General features: G+C 44.2%; 1 protein-coding gene across 1 annotated transcript in view; it reads right to left on the reverse strand.

Moving 5' to 3' along the window:
* Stpg4 (sperm-tail PG-rich repeat containing 4) overlaps positions 1-22,358 on the reverse strand; it is a 52,545-nt gene extending 30,187 nt beyond the window's left edge. The window contains exons 1-5 of the mRNA XM_035444930.1: positions 17,831-22,358; positions 16,175-16,234; positions 13,508-13,765; positions 1,626-1,690; positions 1,328-1,382 (exon numbers count right to left, since the gene is read on the reverse strand). Coding sequence (XP_035300821.1) covers positions 1,328-1,382; positions 1,626-1,690; positions 13,508-13,765; positions 16,175-16,234; positions 17,831-18,127 — 735 coding nt within the window. The 5' untranslated portion in view covers positions 18,128-22,358. The remainder of the gene's footprint in view (positions 1-1,327; positions 1,383-1,625; positions 1,691-13,507; positions 13,766-16,174; positions 16,235-17,830) is intronic.
* Positions 22,359-22,461: the final 103 nt, after the last annotated feature.

Genomic DNA, 22,461 nt, shown 5'->3' on the forward strand with positions numbered 1-22,461 from the left:
AGAGCTAATTCTTTGCCTGTGAACATTTTCCCTGAAGTATTCTTTTCCCTTTTGTGAAGGACAGGATGTTCCAAATCAGTGAAATGATTTTATTCAGGAGATGGAATGGATAAAGTAGTGTCTGAGAAGAGACCAGGGCAAGGACCTCCACAAAAGAAACATTCCAGAATACTTGCAAAAAATGTTAGTCAAGTGTCTTGTGCATGTTAGTCAAGTCTTCTTGTCACATGTTCGTGTGGCTACAGAATTGGGGACATCGTGTCTCCACACCTCCTTTTAGAAGATGTGAAGCCTCAGAAAAGGGGCCAGCCACCTTCAAGTTTAGAAGGAGGGGATCCAGTGAGTTCTACCACAATGGTGGCGTGCAGCAAGGCATAGCCAAGGTGACGATGAAGGGATGTCCCAGAAGGAATCATGCACAAGGCTAGGAAGAATTGCTTTAGACTACAAGAGGACAACAGAGTGTTGTGGGCAGGGCGAAGACGCCACTCCAGAGGGGAAAACATAAGAGCAACTGATGAATTATCTGATGGCTGTGTTTCTAGAAAGAATATCTTTGGGGTTTTGTTGTTGTTTTGTTTTGTTTTATGAAGCTGGAGTCATTAACAAACTAAACAAAATTAAAGCAGCTATTGATATTAAGAGTATGAAAAGTTCTAGAAATACATGGCTTGTCTGGGAGCAAAATCACAACGTTTCAAATGCTACGTAGGGGAGGGGCTTGAGAGTTACAAACTCATGCTGCTCACAGAGAACCGAGAGACCAGGCCTAAAGTTTTAAAAAGGAGTTTTATAAGGAAATACCAGAAGAAATAGCTATGATAGCTAAAGATGATTACCCTCAAGGAATTGGAAATAGGAGGAAGAAAGGGCAGAGAAAGCCCTGCTGTCTGTTATGATCTGTGGCATCAAGTGACATTTGATTGTTTTCGATGAGAAAAATAATATTTTAGGAAATCACATTTGATCGTTTTTTCCTCAGTCTGATGCCCAGTCACATTTGGCACTGCACATTCTGTGAATGTGACTGAGATGTGAACAAGCCAGTGTTGCTTGCGGGCTTCCGCCATCATAAACTCTGCCATGCCTTCCTCACCGTGAAGCACTAACGCTTCTGAAATTATGAGCCAAAATGAAGCCCTTCCCTCCCCCAGGTTGTCTGGGGCTGGTATCTTGTCACAGATATGTAGAGTGTAGCTAGCATGTATAACTTGTATCAACCGCCTTAGTCATTCACTCATAGCTTACTATTATGTGAGCAAAATGATGATACTTTAGGAGCGAGCGCCAAGTCCACTTTGCATTTAATGCTCTATGCTTTACTTACAGGTGTGAAATAGTTTGGTGGGAATCTTTGAACCGAAGAACGAAATACGAAGCTCCTGTATGAAAAAAAAATAAAATTAAAAAGTGGTTTTCTAAATCTGTTTTTTGTTTTTTGTTTTTTTTTAAAAGTGAAGATCTTTGTTAATTTATTTCTCATCTCTCACTAAATACTTTAAAACACTAATCTGGACATGAGGTGCCTGGTAAGGTTTAAAAGCCACGGGGATTGGTACATAGCCACATATGTAAACATGAGGTCTTGTGTGAGCTCTAGAGTAGCTCAATGGGCTTATAGTTACCTGGAAGAACTCTTGGGAACAGGAGCAGGGAGTAACTCATACTGTCCTGGGCAAAGGTGGAGTGACTGCATAGAAGGGACAGACACAATGGTAGATTAATACAGTGCCAAAATATCTTCATTCATAACCTTTGATTGTGTAGCCACGCAACATTTCCTCCATGTATTCCCTACTGCCAGAAAAGGTTCTCTTTCAAAAGCGGGGCTTCAAGACATTTAACATGTATTTGCTTTCCATACATATGTATGGTGTTAGTTTGTTTGAGACAGGATTGTAGTGGCCACCACTACAAGTCCCCTGGCAAAACAAGATGCCACTGCGCTGATGCCACTACACCGGATCTCACGGTGAAACTTTGGCTGTCCTGGGACTTGATATGTAGGCGAGGCTGGCCTCGAATTCACAGCAATCCACTTGCCTCTCCCACCCCAACCCAACCCCCACCTGAGCTGAGATTAAAGGCATGTGCCATTATGCCTTCCCCTCACTTTATATAAATTTAAATCCTTGTTTATAGAATTTTTGGGGTTCACAATAAAATTGAGGCGTGTTCAATGGTTTCCCCTGGTTCCCTTGCCCTTACATTAGGTGCAGGAGTTCCCTGTTAGCAACATAGGTTATTGAGCTTACATCACATATTGTGTGCACTAAAGGTTCATGATGGCATTAGAGTTCACCCTTGGTGTAGTTTATAATATAAATATATATATATATATATATATATATATATATATATATATATAGTAAATACAGAGAATTTTCCCTGCCCTAATATCTTCTGTGCTATGCCTGTTCACCCCTCTTCCCTTCCCAAGTCCTGGCAGCCACAGATATTACCCCCTCTATGGTTTCACTGCCCCTTCCACCCACTCCCCATCATATTGAGACAGAGTAGCATGGCCCTAACACTCTTGCAAAGATTTGTCTCTAGGATGTGAGCTGTCTTCAGAGATGTTAAGTGACCACATACAGGAACTATTGTCCCTCCTCCACGCTTTCTTGCAATACTTGGCCTAGGCAATTTGTCTGAACTTGACCAATATATTAGGATCTTTCTGAAGTAACAATTATGAGTACTTCCCAAAAGATGGTGTAGCTCATCTTGTAGCTCAGTGGGTAGCGTGCTGTTTGAGCAGGCACAGAGTCCTGGGTTCCATCCCAGCACCGCACAAACCTGATGAGGTTCCACGGGCCTGTCGTTCCACCACTCAGGAGGTAGAAGCAACTTAAAGGTCAGTCTCCATCTACATAGCAAATTTGAGGCCAGGGTGGGCTACACAAGATTGTCTTAAAGTAACACATAATGAAATAAAACGGGCTGACATCAGTTGACAAGACTGATAATTTAATTAGAATCATAACGTATGTGATCTTTTCAGATCTAATCTAATTAATCTTAACGTCCAAAAACACTGATAAGGTGGGGTGGAGACAGGAGCTCAGTGTTTTCAGACGGTCAGGAGACAGGTAGGAAGCAACTACAGGCTGCTCATGCTTCTCAGGTTTTTACCCCGATATCTGACTCCCAGGTTTTTATCGATTAAGATTAATTAGAGTAACACTGCAAATGATATTCTGTCATCTGAATGTACCACAGTACATCTTTGTTATCTACTGAAGGGCATCCTTGCCACTTCTAAGTCTTGACAATCATGAGCAAAGCTTCTAATAAACATCATATGAGTTTAGTGTTTTGGGCTGTGTGTGTGTGTGTGTGTGTGTGTGTGTGTGTGTGTGTGTGTGTGTGTGTGCACATGTGATTTCAAATCCTATAGGTAACAAGGCATAGAATGGCTGACTCACATGGTAAGGGAGGTAAAACGTCTGAAAACTGTAAATGGAGGTCTTAATTGATCTTCGTAATAAAAAACCGGAGTCAGATATAGAGGAAAATGCTGAGAGATCGGAGAGAAAGGGCAAACCACAGCCACACCTTACCTCCTTAGCGTCTCAGCAGACAAGAGAGTGATTTCCTGTTTCTCCCTGCTTATATCCTGTCTCTGCCCAGCTACCTCACTGTCTGTCTGTACAGACCTCCAGAACTCAATGGTTAGCTAATGGCAAGCTTCATTCTCTGACTCCCAGGCCGACTTTATTTGTACAAGCAAGATATCACCACATCTAACATGGCTCCACCACTGTGTCTTCCCACTTACTACAGACCAGAGTTCCTGCTGTTCAGACTTGGTGGTGTCTGTGTTCCAACTTGGGTGGGCAGTAGGATCACACTGTAGGGTTACTATTTTGATTGTCATTTTCCTGATGACATACAAACTTATTTGCCACCTGAATATCTTCTTTATGTCTAAGGTATGCTAAGGTATTTGGCCCATTTTTTAAAAATTGAGTAGTTTCTGTTTACCTTTTTTAAAAAATTGTGTGTGTGTGTGTGTGTGTGTGTGTGTGTGTGTGTGTGTGTGTGTGTGTGAAGTGATTCACAAGAAGCTGTGTGCCACCATGTGAGTATGAAACAACTTCCAGGAGTCATGGTGGCATGTGCTTTTACCCACTGAGCCAACTCACCAGTCAGTTGCTTTCTTACCATTGTATGTTAGGAGGTTTTTGCATATTATGTTTATTTTATTTTTTAGATGTTTTATGAGTGTGAATATTTTACACACATGTATGTCTGTTTACCATATATATACCTGGTGCTCATGGAGGTGAGAAGAGGGCACCACATCCCCTTGAACTGGAGTTACAGTTGTGAGCCACCGTGTGGGTGCTGGGAATTGAACCGGGGTCCTCTGGGAGGGCAGCCAAGCTCTTAACTGCTAAGCCATCTCCCTAGCCCCTACTGATAATGAGTTTTTTGTTGTTGCTTTTTTTGTTTGTTTGTTTTTATCATGAATGTGGTTGGGTTTTGAAAAATGCCATTTCCTTTTCTAGTTTTCCATCTTCTTCTCCCCTCTAAGTTCTGAGCATTTTCTACTCTTCTGTTTTCCCTCCTCCCTTAGCGCAGCACCTTTAGTTTTGTTCTTTAACTTTGGCTAGTGGTTGCCCTAGAATCTGCAAAGTGCATACATAAAGAATCCCAGCACAAACACTATGCCATCTTGTAGATGATGAAGCACCTTGTAATCAGATGTAGTGGCTTACACAGGAAGACCAGGAAATCAGAGGCAGCCTCCACAATATAGAAAAGTGTAGTAAGAAAAAAAGAAAAACGCTGGGTATGGTGGTGCACAACGTTAATCCTAGTACTCAGGACACAGTCTGGTCTATATGATAAGTTCTAGGACAGCCAGGGCTACATAGAGAGAGTCTGTCTATGTAAAAAGAAAAAAAAACTTCCTTCCTGTACCTTGTGTCATTATTATTCACTGCACTCATACACACATATCACCTACATATGGTATTTGTATGTGTTATAAGTATGCACAGCCAGATACAAGGGCAGGTGGATCTCTGAGTTCAAGGCCAGCGAGTTCCAGAACATCCAGGGCTGCACAGAGAAACTCTGTCTCACAGAGAAACTCTGTCTCGAACTAAGAAGATAGAGGAACCAGGTGTGCGATAGCACACAGTTGTAACCCCAGCACTCACTCAGGAGGCAAGTGCCTGAGGGTCATGAGTTCCAGGTCAGCCTGAGCTACACAGCAAGACTCTGTCTCAATAAACAAAAACTAGTCAGTAGACAGAAACTAAACAAACAATACAATTAAAACTTTGACTTTGATATAGTCCTTCTTCAAATGCTTTTCCTTTCTTAATGTAGACTCAAGTTTCTGACCTCTAGAATGTTCAAGTGTGTGTGTGTGGGACAGAGAGAGAGAGAGAGAGAGAGAGAGAGAGAGAGAGAGAGAGAGGAGAAAACACCAGAGGTCAACATTATGTGACTCCTCAGAGGCTCTCCACCCTTTTTTTTTAATTTTATTTTTTTGGGAGACAAGTTCTCCTACTGACTGTAGAGAGCACTGATTGGCGAGGCTGGCCGGCTGGCCAATGACCTGCAAGGATGCTCCTTATGTCTGCCTTACAGAACTGGGTTACAGATGTGAAGTTTGTTCCCTCACCCCTAAGCATGGTGCCTGGGGGTCCAAACTCAGGTCATCCTGCTTGAGTAGAAGCACATTACCAAATGAACCATCTCCCTGGCCTCAGACATTCTTTCTAAATGTTTCTTTCACAGTCTACTAGTGATACGTTTCCTCAATTTTTGTTGGTCTAAGTCTTTCTTTCTCCATCCCTTTTGGAAGGCAGTTTCCCAGGGCCCAGGTTTCTAGGACAGGGGTTTTGTTCTGTCTGCACTTAAACACTCTGTCCTGGTCTCTCCTTGCTGGCAGGCTGTCTGCAGAGGAGCTGGCTAGAGGACTTAACTTGGCTCCTCGGTGGATGTTTGTTCACCTCCGGCTTCTTTCAGTGTTTTTGCTTGATGTCTAATACTGTCTAGAAACGTCATTTTTTAAAAATGGTTTTTCCCTTCCTTTCACTTCCCCTCGTGTTCATTCAACACATTTTGTGGTACTCAGACACTCTGGAGCTTTTCAGTCTTTGCTCTCTTTACTTCTCAGTTTTGGAGGATATTGCTCAAATATCCCCAGGCTCAGAGTCTTTCTGTGGCCATATCCACTGTAGCAATAAATCCATGACAGGCATTCTTCATCTACTTTACATTTTCTTTCTTCTTAAAAAAATTTTTGGTGTGTGTGTGTGTGTGTGTGTGTGTGTGTGTGTGTGTGTGTGTGATATAAGTGTGTGTGTGAGTACGGCTGGCGTTCAAATACCAGAGCTTGTGAGTAGAGGTCAGAGGACAACAACTTTTAGGTATCAGTTCTCTTCCCAGCCATGGAATCCAGGGATCCGACTCAGACTGTAAACTCTTGAGCTCTTGTGATGACTGGACCCTCCCCTCCTAACCAGGTACCATCAACTTAGTCAAAAGAGCATTTGGGCCTGGCTGCCTCCTGAGGCATGTTACCTGGTTCATGTCCTTGTCCATTACCTGAACTTCTCACAGGCAACACAAACACTAATCAAGACAGATGCTTCAGGCCACTTTCAACTTCATTTAACTGTGGTTTTCATAGATACATTCCCGGGCTGGGAAGTAACATCAAGAATCCCTAAGCTGCAGCATAGAAAGAATAAGAGCGCTGGAGAGGAAAACAAGTGTTAGTTGGGATTTTTTTTTTTTTTCTTTACAAATGAGCACAACTGAGAAAGTGCAAGACTCACATTGGAAACAACTCAAGCTCTTCAGAAAGACAAGAGCGAGGCTCTTTGCCCCCCCCCCTCAGGCCCACTCCCCAAATGGGAGTCACCATTAGAGATGTGCACTTCTCAACGAAAAAGGGGGAAATAAACCTCATGCAAGTGTTTATTTTCACTTGCACAAATAGATTAGGCTATAAAAATTCATTTATGTTTCTTTCTTCATTTAATAACAACTTTGGGCGCTGTCACATCAGACTCATTGTTTTTAGTGGGGTGCCCAGCAGTATGCTGCCACATGGATGCATGAGGACCTAGTATTTATATCAGTCCTCTGATTAAAGGGAAAGCAAACAATGCTGCTGTGTTATATAAGCAATCGGTGATTTAAGTGAGACTGTGGACCCCACTAAAGGGAGCGTGCTCTCTAGACAACCTAACTTGGTGTCACGATGGTTAAGGCTACTTGTATTTTAAATATTTCTAGCTTGCTGCTCTTTGCCCCATCTACTTCAGGAATGAAGACCACTCTCAGCTATCAGAACGTCAGCCGTCCAGAAAATGTCAACATCACTCGGAAGGGGCACAGTCATTGTGAAGGACCCCAGGGGAGACCTCGGAGGGACTTTGATCAATTGTTGGAGAGCTGAGTCTCCTTGGCAAGAGAAAGAAGAGGCTCTGGGTGGGGTGGCAGAAATCTGCAGTCACATTCAGAGCCTGAACAAGGATGTTACCCTGGGCTTCCGGTACAAAATGACATCTGAGAATGCTCACTTCCCCATCAATGTCCTCATTCAGGAGAATGGGTCTTGGGTTGAAATCTGAAGTGGGGGGGGTGAAAAATACAACCACAGGGCTCAGATGAGGTCCAGTGCTGCTTGTTCTGATTCTCAAGCCCAGAAGAGTGAATTAACCATTGAAGGAAATGATATTGCAAGCCTCAACAGTTAAAAACAAGGCCATCAGAAAGTTTTGGTGTGGCATCTGTGTACTTGAAGAGGGAACAGTGCAGTAGACTGATGTGTAAGATCTAAGTTACCCAGCTCCAGAAACAAGATCCTGAAGTATAAGTACAATTTGGGGTGTCTCTGGGGACAATAAAAGACTCGTATTGAAAAAAAAATATTTCTAGGTTACCAGATTGCCTTACAAAATAAGTTACCAACTGTTCTTCATATTAGTAATGATGACATCTCTCTCTTGTCCTCCTCTGCCCATAGTTTTTGATCATCAGGTCAAACTGTTTTACTGTCACTATTCCTTTGTGACAAATTACTACCTGAAGCCAAGTGTCACTTCGTCTTTCAGTCAGTGGTGTATCTTGTCATGAGCCGCTAGCTCCTATCCTCTGCCCATTTGAAAACCAGAGTGTCTGTTTCCATTGCATGGTAAGAGAAGGTGTCCCGTTCTCACCCTCAAAGGCAGGTGTGGGAGACAGAGTGGCTAGCATTTTCTAGAAGCTGTGCATCTTTATGGCAGTATGTCATCTTCTTTCAGGTGACAAGACTTTGTTCAGTGTCACCACCTTCTCCTGATCCTTTCATTGCCCCAGTGTTGTGGGTCCACATTCTTCCTGGTTGGGAGCTGACTTGAGGCTGTCCCGAATCCCCCCATCATGTTTATTGCAAGCTCCAATGCCTGTGTTTGCTCCAATGCCTGAATTTAAGTCTCAGGATTGAGATTTCTGTTTGAAATACAAAGGGAGAGTTTAAAATGTAAGACACTCCTATTCTGCAGGTAGCCTTGAAGCACACAGCACTGTCCTGCAGGACAGAACTCTGCCTGCACCATACTCCACAACTCCACTGTGGCAAAGCAGCAGGGGATGGCTGAATGTGAAGGACATGTCTGCACATCGGATTTGTCTGCAGTTATGAAAAATGATGTGTAGAGAGTTTGCAATAGTACAGGGAAGGTTCTGGAAAGCCCTGGCTCCCGCCAGTGACAGATGAGGCTCTTCATATGAACTTTCTTAATACAGGTAATTAAAAAGGGAGGATAAATGCTAAAGACAAATGAGAGCATTAAAACATACACACACATGACACTGCTGACCAGGTAATAGGGACAAGACTCCAAACCAAAGGACAGTGACAGACCAGGGAGATAAGGGGCCAGTGTTAGCCTGGTGATGCTTGCCAGTAAAGACTAAACCAAGCATAAGTGTTCAGCTGGGTTGAAGGGAACTACAGAGCTCCAGAAGAAATACCTAGAGGCCAACCAATAATAGGGTAGAGTAGTCTAGAGGAACCCCACCCATATGCATTTGAGACCCCAAAAGGATCGTTCCTGAGAGTCAGCCCCTCCCACCTCACCCCATTGCTAATGAACTGCAGGGGGTCAAGCAGAATCAGAAAGGAAAAGAGCCCCCACCTTTGAGGGAATATAACCCTGGGCTAGCTCCTGGCATAGTGTCCCATCAAGATCTGCACTATAGGAATGAGTCATTGCCAAAGAAGCAGTGCCATTGAGCAGGGCCAGCCCAACTGCTGCCTCCAAGTCGTGAAGGAAAAAGTGAATCTCCTCTGGAAGGAAACTGCCCAGGCCTTGGGGAGTTCACAAAACTACATTGTGCAGAGCAAGAAGCAATATGTAGTCATCGATAATCACAGGCTGGAACATGTAAGCGTGCCACCAAAAGACCATGAGAACTGGAAAAGCAATTCACTGGAGCCGAGGAACACAGCAACATGTATGTGGAAAGGGGCAGCAGTAGCATTCCTACGGGCCAAGAATCAATTTGCTAAGGAAGACATTGAGCAAGCAACTCAACTCCCAACAGGTGAGAAAAAGTGTCTGGAGGCCACACACATCACAAATGCCTTTACCCGGGATCAAGAGCCAGAGCACTGCTGTCCACCAGGGATACTTGGCAATGTTTAGTGATGGTTTTGGCTATTAAAGCTGAGAGGAAAGAGCACCAATTGACATCTGATGTGTAGAGGCCAGTGGCAACGTGCAGAATAGCCTTCTAGTGAAGGAGAGGGTGAAACGATTTCACTAGACCCAAGATAAACAAAAGGAGGGTGTTTATTGGGGAACACTTACACAGAAAAATACAAAGAACTGCAGAGCGCTTCTCTGCCCTTCCTACCAGATCGGCTGACCCAAGAGAAAGACCACGCCCTACACTTCCTTCTTTCCCCTTCCATCTGCCTGAAGCCACACCCAAAGGGTGTGGCCACCGTTACAGGTTCACAGGCAAGACTCCTACACACCAGCATGAAGACTTACCAAAACAACAGGAGTTGAGAAACCTTACATTCACTGTCCAAGTATAAGAGATCAAAAAGGCAGCAGGCCTCAAGGAGCCATCTAGGCAGGAGACACGAATTCTGGCAATTGCAGACAAACAGGTGGTATTCGGTACCTGGAGACTGGCTGAGCTCACTGTCCAGGGGGACAGGGCTGATGGGAAAGAGCATGAATCCCTGGGCACTCCAAGATGAACAGGCTGGGACAGAGGAGCAGAAATGGTGAAGAATGGCTGAGAAGAAAAACCAAGACCGAGGAATGGAAAGAAGTGTCAGAGAAAGGATGAGAGCTAGGGTCACGCAGGAGTAGGGATGCAAACAAACTAAGAAGCCCCCTTGATGCTCACTGGCAGTGAAGGCCTTAAAATGAGATAGTCCCTTAAGAACATGAACGCAGGGGCTGGAGAGATGGCTCAGAGGAGAAGAGCACTGACTTCTATTCCAGAGGACCCAGGTTCAATTTCCAGCACCCACAGGGCTGTTCACAACTTGTCTATAGCTCCAGTTTCCGGGGATTCAGCACCTCTCACACAGGCAAGCATGTAGACAAAACACCAATGCACATAAAATAAAATAATAATTAAAAAAAAACCCAACATGGACACAGCTACCAGATACAAGTCAGGTTGAACCAAGGTATGGCTTTGCCAAACAAGTGAGAGATGATGACAGTGGACTTGGGGAGGGGGCATTGTGACTAACTACAAAATTTAAGTTTGTGACAAAGAGAAGACATGAGAGGGATGAGAGCAGTAAGAAGTGGAAAAATTGGTGAGTTCAGGTGGACTGGGGGCAGGGTTGCTAGGCCTGGCCAGAGAAGAGTCATCTAATTGACACTGTGGAGGGTTGAAATTTTGAGTTTTGAAAAAAAAAAAAAAAAAAAAAAAAAAACCTAAGTGAGTTTCTGAGATAGAGGAGAGATGAAGAAAGCAAGAAGCCAGCTGTTGAAGAGTCATCTCTGTGGGTACTGAAATCATTGTGGGGGGTGACAAAGAGGGACAGGGAGTAAAAAAATAGCAAAAACACAAACAAAAGGCCGCCAGTATGGAGGAGCTATGCTCTATTAAAACTGAGAATGCCATACTATTTTAACAAATGCCCTGATCCAAATTATTCATTGAGGTCAGAATTTGAATTTTGTACAGGCGAGGAGACAGCATTTTTTTCTGACTGAGCGTGTTCTCAGATACCTTCACAGAGGAAAACATTGACCTCTCAGCTTCTGGAACTTAATCCTTTGTGGGCCTCAGGGAGGGGAGGAGAAAAGACAATAAAGAAACAGGAAGACTATGTTTGCAGAAGACTTGTCCAGCCCTCTGGGTAAGCTAAAGCCGTGGGTCTTTTAATTAAGGTTTTTAGTTGTGCCCGGCACAACCTTCTGTGTGGTATTTCCACAGTGTGCCTTTGGCTGGCCCCCGAGGATGGGTGAAGAACCGAACAGGAAACAGGCGGTGGGAGTAAATGGCAGACAATGAGTTAGGTGGCCAGGAGGATTTCACCCGTAGCTTGGTTACCTGATAGCACGCTGCAAAGCCAAGTATAACCCAGGGTTTGTATTTGTTCACTGAAGCAAACAGAGTCAGGTTTTTACCCAAGGAACCTTCCAGTCTGTTCTGTTGGCAGCTCAGATGGGTGAAGCATTAGCAATTCCATGTTGCACATGTGTGCCCATATCTGGGTGAAAGTTTTATGTTCACTTAGCAATCACAACTCTTCCTCGCTTATTTTTGGTTTTGAAGACAAGGGCTTTTTGTTTGTTTTGTTTTGAGACAGGGTCTCTCTATGTAGTCCTGACTGTCCTGGAACTCTCTGTGTGGACCAGGCAGGCCTCAAAGATCTGCCTGCCTCTGCCTGGCATCAAAGGCGTTTTCCCCCATGTTGCAAGTTTTAATTAGAATACTTTGTCTTCTGACCAAAGTATTATGCAGCCCAAGCTGTCGTGGAACTTGAAATCCTCCTGCCTCAGCCTCAGTCTGGAATTACAGGCATGTACCACTGTACCCAGCTACAACCTCTTGTGCTCAACCATCAGCCATGCATCTTGAGGACAGATGGTCACTTCTTTCCATTAAGACATAGAGAACTAAGAATGACTGAAATTCCAAGTAACCTGCCTTGAAGAGAGCACATATCTCTTCAAAAAGGCCATGCAAGGGCCCAGAAGTGCATCCTTTAGGTTCTAGCTATCTAAACCTTGCCTGCCTCCTCACTGTGGGTGGAGTCCATGGTAGACGGGAAAGAGGGCTGCATTTGTGGTCAAAACCCTCAATTAAAAGTGCTGCCTTGAGCTGGGCAGTGGTAGCACATGCCTTTACTCCCAGCATTTAGGAGGCAGAGGCAGGTGGATCTCTGCGAGTTTGAGGTCAGCCTGGTCTACAGAGTGAGTTCCAGGACAGCCCAAACTACACAGAAAAACTCTCTCCCAAAAACAACAATGAAAGTCATATACAAGAAACTATGTTTGCCAATCAAGGATGGTTTAAACCCTCCTTAACTGGATGCTTTCCAGCCTACACTGAGCTCTCCCTTGGTGCTCCCTACCGCACTCTATCTCAGCCCTTGCCGTGTTGTGTCTGGTCTTGGTCCTGAAGTATTCTAGGCCAGAAGCACTTGCCCTTGGCACAGCCTACTCCCAAAAGCACAGGGGTGCTTGGTTGTCAGGGCCATCAGTGAACTGGTGGTGCTGAGAGTGGGACTGGACCCTTCCATGACTACAGACAGACGCATTTCTGGAAGAAAAACGAAATTTCTTTTCTTGTCTGTTCTGGTGCTGAGGGCCAAGCAAGCCCAGAGCTTTGGGAGCTCTGAGCACAGGCTCCACCCCTGAGTTCCACCCAGCCAAGAGAGTTTTAAAAGGTACACTTACATGGCAAGAGGCAGCACCTTCCATTTAGGAGCCACCACATCAACTGCTTCAAGAGACCAGTGTGTGGCCTGAAGCCCGATCCTGAGGGTCCCCAGGTGAGAGGGTCCTGCCAGGACGTACCTCTGCCTGGGATAAGACTCACAGGAAAGAGCTCACTGGACACATTTGCAAGCCGTGAAGTCCTTGTTCCATCTCTACATCTCTTTGGTTTTATTGTTTTTAAATTATATGTAGGTGTGTGTGTGTGTGTGTGTGTGTGTGTGTGTGTGTGTGTGTCTGTCTGTCTGCCTGCCTGCATGCGTGAGTGTGGTTATGTAGACATACATACAGGTTCCTGAGGAGGTCAGTGGCATTGGATTCCCTGGAACTATAATTACAGACAGCTTTGAGCTGCTTGACATGGGTCCTCTGAACTTGGGTCCTCTGGAAGAAGAGCAAGAGTTCAGACTGCTGGGCCATCTTCTGTCTTGCTCCATTTCTATAGGGAATGAGATATCCTAGGTATTTTCCTTGGAGGTAGGGTTTACACTCTTCTCCTAAAGCTCCTTTCCCCCAGTGTACACTTGGCAGCTTTTCTCACAGAACACCATCTGATGGTAGCAACTTACTTCATCTTTGTCAACCAGCGTGCTGGGATTGGGCCGGGGCTGGTCTTTGAATGAGTAGGATGCCATCTGCTTCTTCAACAAGTCCACGAAGTCGGGAGGCTTGTACTGCGGGAGGTCGGTTGGGACTGGATTGTTTCTCTGCACAAGCGGTATCCTTTTCCTCCCTTCGTTTTTAAAATTGTAGGTTGCTTTCACTGGATTTAATAGGGACTCTTCAAGAAAAGTCCTTATGTGGTAAGTGCCAGGTATCGGAGAATTCTGTGGGAAATTGACATGGTTGTAAGATCACTGCATAGACCTGTGACTTCCCCTAAAGTGCCACCATTTTTATGTGGCATTTGTCTCTAAATTTCAGAAGATTTTTATCGATTTTTAACAAATACTCAGTTTATTTACTTTATGTGATTCGGTGTTTTGTTTAATTTCATTTTTGAGACAGGATCTCATTGTGTAGTCCTGGCTGGCCTTGAATTCATAGAAATCTGCCTGCCTCTGCCTCCCAAGTGCTAGATTAAAGGTGTGTGTCAGGGTTTCACTTGCATGCACCTCTGTGGGCCACATGTGTATCTGGTGCCCACAGAAGTCAGAGAGGGATGTTGGATTCCCTCGAACTGAAGTTATCGACAATGGAGAGTCACCATATAGAAGCTGGGAACTGGACCAGGTCCTCTGCAAAAGCAGTCAGTGCTCTTAACTGCCGAGCCATCTCTCCAGCCCCTAACAGACAGTTTTTTAAAAAAAGATTTACTTTTATTTTATACATAAGGGTGTTTTGCCACATTTTGCAGGGTGTTGAATCCCTTAGAACTCTAGTTAAGGCAATGGTTAGCTGCCATGTGGGTTCTGGGAATTGAACTCAGGTCCTCTGGAAGAGCAGCAGTGCTCTTAATCGATGAGCCATCTCTCCAGCTACTCCCATCCCAAACACTAGATAGAAGACTATTTCAAAAGCATTGTTGATTGTTTCCATTCTGAAGCAACTGCTGAACATTGTACAAAGGGTAACATCTAAAAGTTACCTTTAAATTATATTACCAGTGGTCTTTACTAACTATGCAAGTTCAAGACTAGCCTGGTCTACATAATGAGTTCCAGATCAGCTAAGGCTATGGGGTGAGACATCTAAGAAAAAAATTGTGGCGTGAGGGCTGGCATGTACCACAGTGTACAAGCAGAGGCCAGAGGACAAAAAGTCCTTCCACCACATGGGGGCTGGGGATTGAATTCAGGTCCTCAGCTTTAGTGGCAGGCACCATTATCTGCTGAGCCTTCTCACTAACCCAAAAGTTAATTTGTTGAAAGTTGACAAGGATACAATTGTCAATTTTGGCCATAGGTTGCAGGTCACTGAGCAAATGTAGAGCAGTTTCATGGGTAGCTAAAGGCTCCCCTAAAAGCAGGTATGATTCTTTTAAGATTTATGTATTTTGTTTATTGTGCATTGGTGTTTTCCCTGCATGTATGTATGTGTGAGGGTATTGGCTCCCCCAGAAGTGGAGTTACAGACAGTTGTGAGCTGCCATGTGGGTGCTGGGAATTGAACCCAGGTCCTCTGGAAGAGCAGCCAGTGCTCTTAACCTCTGAACCATCTCTCCAGCCTCTTTTAACTACTTATTTATTTATTTATTTATTTATTTATTTATTTATTTTTGATGTGGGTACGATGTTTCTAAGGAGCTTTGAGAGTGAGGTGAAATGCAATACCAGCCTCAAGATGAGGATGGTACAGCACATGGTTTATAGGCCAAGAGGAGGTTTGCTACTTCAAATTGTGGCCACAATGTGGCTACATGCCTGGATCTGAGGCTTCAGTCCCTGCTGTTCTGTGGCTATCTTTCCAGGTCTTCATGTTTCTTCTGTTAAAATTAATTCAATTGAAATTTGCCCTATCATTGAAGCGTTTTGATAGAAAATGCCTGCAATACAGAAGCTACCCCTTGAGAGAGTAACTGGCCATTCACTTGTCCTTTGTATACACTGACCACCTGTGCTGGCTAATCTTAAATCAACTTGACACAAGCTCGAGTTATCTGAAAGGAGGGAGCCTTGACTGAGAAAATGCCTCCATAAGATCCAGCTATAAGGCATTTTCTTAATTAGTGATTGATGGAGGAGGTGGTCCTGGCTTCTATAAGAAAGCAGGCTGAGAAAGCCATAGAGAACAGCACTCCTCCATGGCCTCTGCATCAGTTCCTGCCCTGTTAGAGTTCCTGTCCTGACTTCCCTCAGTGATGGACTGTTACCTGGAAATGTAAGCTGAATAAACCCTTTGCTCCCCAAGTTGCTTTTGGTCATGGTGTCTCATCACAGCAATGGTGACCCTGACTAAGACTCCATGTTAACAAACTGGCTCCTCTGCCATGAGTGATAAAAATCTGAAGCCAAATCCCCTTCCACAAAGGATGTGACAGAGACTGTAAGATTGATCGTGGTTGGCCCAGTAAAGGACCTAGAACTCTAGTTCTAAACTCTCACTGGGTTCAACACTTAAAGCTCATTTCTCATTCCTATGTTAATCCTAAAATTACAAGTGGAAAACTTAACCTGTGTAGATCTGAACAAACTGTTTTCTCACAGTTAAGTGTTGCCGACTTAAAAGGGAAGACTTGTTAAAACCTTAACGGGAACAAAAAGAATTTAAATGGGAAGCAGTGAAAATATACACACCGTTAATGTTACCCTCCACCATCCTTCTCTATCAAGAGTTGAACTCTTCCGGATCTGTTTCTATGAGAAACACAAAATCTGCTTATTTGTTTAGAAGGTGATCTCTTGAAATTACATATGATGTATAAAATATTTACTAAAGTGCCTCTACCAAACCAATTAGCTATCATGAAAATGAAAGATACATGATGATACACTTTGCCCATACTATTTCCTTCAAGTGTTAAACTATTAAGGTGAAATTAAAATAAGCATCCCTATCTCAGAGATGTGCGAAGGACACAACAGATTTGACAAAATTTGATGTCAGGCCACAGCTCTTTTGGCCAGTGGCTAAATAAATGCACACGGTAAAGTTGCTCAACCAATCTTCATGTATTATGCTTTCTCACAGAAATATAAAAATATGCACTAGCTCAATGTGGTGGGGTGGTGGTGCGAATCTTTAACCAGGGAAACGGAGGCAGGTGGATACCTTTGAGTTCTAGGCCAGCCTGGTCCACATAGTGAGCTAAGAGGGCTACATAGTGAGATCCTGTCTCGAGAGAAGCTGGGGGGGTGGCAAAGACTCACACCCACAGCCACATTTATCAAGTCATTGCATGGGAAATGGTAGGTTTTATCTTTAACATCTCATCTGCCAAGTTAAGAAGCAGATGGTTTGGGCATGCCTCAGTTTCCAATGGGGTTCTCGTCTTCTCGGCAAGCACTCATTCTACAAGCCCTTAAGATGAGTCTGCGTTTGCTTCAGCCCCACCATCCACAGAACCCAGCTGTTTAGCTTTTCCTTTTTCGCTATTATAAATCATTAAAATACCAAACTCTACTTCCTGTTTATACTAATATTCATTATGAAATATGGTTATCTCAAGCAAAAATGGACTAAAAAATAACTGGCAAACAATGGATGTAATTCGCTCTCTTTTAATTGAAACAACTCCACAAGTTCTATAATGCTGCTATGCAATGTACATTTGTCTAAAAGCCAAAATAGTTCCCAAAGTTTGTTATGCCCTGCTATACAAGCGAGTCAACCTCTCTCCACCCAGCATGCTTTTTTATTAAATTCCTGTTGATTTTTCAATTGCTCATTTTTGCAGCCAGAAAAAGTTCTCAGGCGGGTCAAGCAGGTTTCCCACATCTCTCTCTAAAGCAGGGAAGTGAGGCCTGGGGGTGCTATTTGACCAGTCCAGGAGAAAGGAGCTGTCTGACTGGGTTAGGCAAGTGATCTATAATCCGGCTGTCTATCATTTTAAATTCACTTTAAAGGAGAAGATAAATGATAGACTAAACACCCTCACCCAAATTTATTTTTTAAAAGTACTCAAGTAGGAGACAGGGCAGAGCACGTCTAGTAGAATTGCGAACAGATCATTTCTTTGACAGAAAGGGCAGGAAATCTAATCGCTCTGCTGAAGCAAGTAGTTGTGGGATAAAATAAAAAGAAAATTTTAAAAAGGAAAAAGAGAAAAGGATGGGGAGAGAAGGTGAAGGAAGCAACAGGAGAAAAAGAAATCCAATCACAATCAAATAAAAGGAAGAAAATCAGGTGCGGGCCTCAGCAGCGAACAGGCCAGGGAGTAGGGCACCGGGGCTCCGGGGGCTGCGGGGGTTACGGGGGGCTGCGGGGGGGCCGCAAGGGGCGGGTTACCCTACCGAGGTCATGATGAGCGACTCTCCGCGTCCCAGGTCTTCTCTCAGTGCGGCAGAGGGTTTGGTGGCGGTGTCTGGCTCTGGCTCGTCCATTGCGACCTCCCCTCTCCCCTCCCCAGGCCAGCGCTGGCAGCCGGTTGCTAGGAACCCCGGCCACCCGCCGGGGTTCTGAGTCTGCGCGTGTGAGAGAGTCCCGCAGGTCACTTCCACTGTTGGGACAGGGAAGTGATGCACTGAGCTGGCCCCAGCGAAGCTGACTGAGTGGACATCCTTAGAGACGGTCACGTGTGTGTGTGTCATAAAGTACAGGGACTATGAAGTTGCCCAAACTCATGGGTAATGGGTATGTGTGTGTGCATGGACAGGCTTGCCCACACCTGATGGTACCCACAACTTCTACCATTCCCTCACAAATTACCCCCAATCCCACATCCTAGAAAGGGAAACTGGTAGGTGCATTTAGCTTTAAGGCAGAGTTCTTCCTTGACACCCACTTCCGCGGTGGGGTGGGGGCCTTCCTGAACACCAGCTGTGAGAGCAGGCCACCCATCTCTTCTGTAAGCAAGCCCTTTGCCCTCTGGGCCTCCTTGGCTGTAGCTTCTCAACCTAGAAAGATTATTTCTAAAAGTGTCTTTTCAATCTTAATTCCTTTGTTTGAGGACCTACTGTGTTCCAAGGACTTCACATGTATTACATTTCAGTTAATCCTCACAGCAATGCTGCAAATCGGGTTAATTAGCTCCATCAAAACCCGATCCACTGTCTTCAGCAGCTTGAGGTTTCTGTTTCCCATCACCAAATTTCAAGAGTGAGTGGACTCCATTGTTTGTCTCCTAAAAATCATCTTAATGTGGGCTTGGAGGCAAGCTCCACAGCTAAGAGCACTCGGCTTTTCCAGAGGACCCAAGTTCGGTTCCCAACACCCACAGGGTAGTTCACAACCATCCTGTGACTCCAATTCCAGGACATCAACGCCCTCAGAATCCTGCAGGCAGCAGGCACACACGTGGTACACAAACACATAAAATAAACTGATTTAAAGAAAATATTCTCAGGGCCAGGAGGGCTCTGAGACTGCCAAAGCTAATGATCTGAGTTTGATATCCCTGGGACCTACATGGTGAGCAGAGAAAAGTTGTCCTGGGACCTCTGCCTAAATGCTGGGCTACATAAGCACACACAATGACATATAAACAAAACCAGAACACAAGAGGAACTAAGTATTTAATAATATATAGTTATATCTAGGTAGCAATTTAATAGTGGGGCCTTTCAGAAATTGATGTTCACTACTGGAGAGATGGCTCCTCTCTGGAGCTGCTCTTCCAGAGGACCTGGGTTTAATTCCCAGCACCCACATGGTGCCTCACAGTGGTCTGTATCTCCAGTTCTAGGGGATGTGGCCTCCTTGGCACCAGACATACATGGAGGTAAAACACCCACATACATAATTTTGTTTTAAATGTTCCTGAAACATCTTGTGATTTTAAAATGAAAATTTCAATCCCAGGACAGGAACTAAGATCAGTTTTAAGGTTTGCTTCTCTGTGTGTCTGGGTGTGACATTGTGTCCATGGCACACATGTGAGGACACCTTTGTGACATTCACGTGGGTTCTGGGATCTAGCTCGGCAGGCTCATGTGGCCAGCCTGCTCATGCTGCACAGCAGGCCGGCCCCAGCTCCTCGGGAACTCTGCTGGTAATTTGGGCAGGCTAGGATTTCATCCAATTTCTCCATAATCCTGAGATTCTTCTCTTCAGTCTCCTGCAGCCCATGCCTCCGCTTCTCCAAATGCCAAGGTTATAGACAATCAAACTTGACCTCAATTTAAAGGTACCATAAACCATGTCTAAAATGAGTGGAAGTTCATAGTTAAGATGGAAATAAATGTTTAAGTTCTCAAATGTAACAGGTTAATCAAGTCCACCCGGTGTTCATTTCACTTTCTTATTTCGGCTGAGGCTATAAAACTGGCTCAGTAGACTAGGGACTGAGACCCTAGAGACTGAATATGAAGGTACAGAGAAGTCCAGAAACCCACACGAGGTGTACAAGTGAAAAGAAGGGAACATTCAGATGAAAGAATAGTTTACCTCAAAAATAGAAACACCATGGGTCAATGATTTCAAGGACTTTTACCCATAAAACAAACTGAACGTAGCTAAGAAAACATAGCTGGTGTTGGGCCAAAGTTCACTTGCAGAGTACTTGGCTAGCATATGCCAGTCCTGCAGTTACTTCCAGCACCGTGTAGCTGGGGTATGGGGGGGGGGGGCGGCATCCTAGTGTTTGGGAGGTAGAGAGAGAAGAGTGAGAACTTCAAGGGGAAGTTAAAGAGTTAGAGGCTTGGGGTATATGAGAAAGTCTGAAAAGGGAAAAACAAACACCAAACAAAGCTACCACCATTGTATATAAGATCCTGAGGTCTTTTCTGGTTAGCAATAGGTTTTAAGACAGAACCACAAGATGTTCAGTGCTGTTACCCATCAGACCCCCAAAAATGCTTTTCCTAAAATTTCTTGGGAAAACATTACTTTCCAAGGATAATCTTCAACTCTGAAGGCTAAAGAGTGACTCCAAGTTATGCCAAATACCTCAGAATGCTTTGAAAGTAACCTTAAAAAACCTAAAATGTGTACACAATTAAAAATATATCTAGAAAGTTTAGGGTTGTTATTCCTTTTTTAAAATTACAGTAACCCAATTTAAACTAGCCTCCCGTGGCAGCTTTTAAAAATCCTATTACTAAAAACTGCCATTCAATGAATTTAAGAGTGTCAAATTGAAAAATCACCATAAATGGTTAAACAACATCCTGACACAAAAGTGACTTCCCAAACCTGAGTAGGCTCAGCTGTTAGGAGCACTCAACTGTTCTTGCAGATGACCCAGGTTCAGTTCCTAGCACCCATATGGTAGCTAGCTGTTAACTTCAGTTCCAGGGGACCTGACACCTCCTTCTGGCCTCCACAGGTACTGCATGCACATACACTCACACAATTCCTTTTTCCTAAGTACTTTACTGCCAGAAAACTGAGAGCAAACACGCTACAAATAGTACTGAAGAATTTACTACCATAATCCTGCTAAACTAAAACTAGTAACATGGTAGAGACTTGGAGATGGTTTGAAATCATAGCCCTGGGTTCAGATGTGACTGCTTACAAAGTAGTACACCAGACATGATAGCACATACCTATAATTTCAGCACTGAGAAGGCAAAGGCAGGATTGCTACCAAATCTGAGTCCAGCCAGCCAGCCAGCCAGCCGAGACACACACACACACACAGGTTATCTGTATCTTGGTATTGTTGCCTAGAGAAATACGATTAATTGCCTGTTCCCATTTTCCAGCAGCACCTGGTTTAACATGGTAACACTGGCCGAGCACTTCAGCCTAAGTCCAGAGACTGTACTGAAAGAATCACTATTTCACTGAATGTTTTCCAAAGGTTAGAAACCATGAGGGCATCTTACAGGTAAGTTAACTGGAGCTCGGATAACAGACCTGAAAATCATCCTGGGTGTCAACAGGACTGCAACAAAATGTGAAAGCCATTTAGCACAATGTTCCAGCCAGAAACCCTGCTTGAGCCTTTAAAACTACTACCCAATGGAAGGGCCTCAGAAATGGACAGCTATTTCCTCAAATCTCTCCCCTGAGGAATAGGACCAGCAGTCACCCGTGTGTCTAACTTCCCTCCATATAATCCCAAGGCCTACCCCACTGTGTAATACACTGCCACCCTGTAGGACAGCCCAAACCTTGTGGTCCACAAATAACAGGGAACAACTATACTCGTGTTTCAATCTTTGCTCTGGTTTGCTATAGAATTAAGTATTTAAAAGGCAGCTAGAATAAGAAAAACCTTGAAAATCATGTCTTGAACTTACAGAGAAAGCAATGGGAGAAACAAGCAAAGCCTAAAGCATGGTTTAGTTAACTGCTTATCTTTTTGGTAGAACATACCGCAAGCAGATAAGCAAGCACAGCTGAAATTTCTCTCTAGTTTAAAGTTAAAAGCATACTGATAAATTGAGAAACAAAGGTCATAGTACCCTCCCACTAACTCCTAACAAAGTTCCAACTATTTAAAAAAAGGCAGGAAGCAAGGCTATAAAGTTGGTTCAGGACTTGATTCAGGAGTTAAGAACTAGAGCTTGCTGCTCTTGCAGAGGACCCAGGTTTGGTGCCCAGAACCCACATGGTGGTGCACACCGAGTGAGACTCCAATTCTGGGGGGTCCGGTGCTCTCTTCTGACTGCAGAGGGCACTAGGCACACATGGTGCACATACATGCAGGCAAAACTCAACACACATAAATCCAAAATTTTTAAATAAAGACATACTAAACACTGAATGTGTGTGTATGCTAATTCCTTACAAAAGATTTATGAAAAGCTTCTCTTTTTTTCTTCTTGGAAACAATCTCACTGGAGTCTGGGCTGGCCTGAGGCTTACTATGTAGCCTAGGATGGCCCCTGAACGCAGAGCTAGGATTAAAGGAGCACACCACACCAGGCTACAATCTAAGAGTAAAGCAGGCAGGAAGTTCCCAGCAAGACCACAGCTGAATTACACCAGGGAGAGAGCAATTCCATACATAGCTGTCCCAGAACTTTTACACCAA

The sequence above is a fragment of the Cricetulus griseus genome, chromosome 5 (assembly GCF_003668045.3).
Source record: "Cricetulus griseus strain 17A/GY chromosome 5, alternate assembly CriGri-PICRH-1.0, whole genome shotgun sequence".
NCBI classification, from domain to species: Eukaryota; Metazoa; Chordata; class Mammalia; order Rodentia; family Cricetidae; genus Cricetulus; species Cricetulus griseus.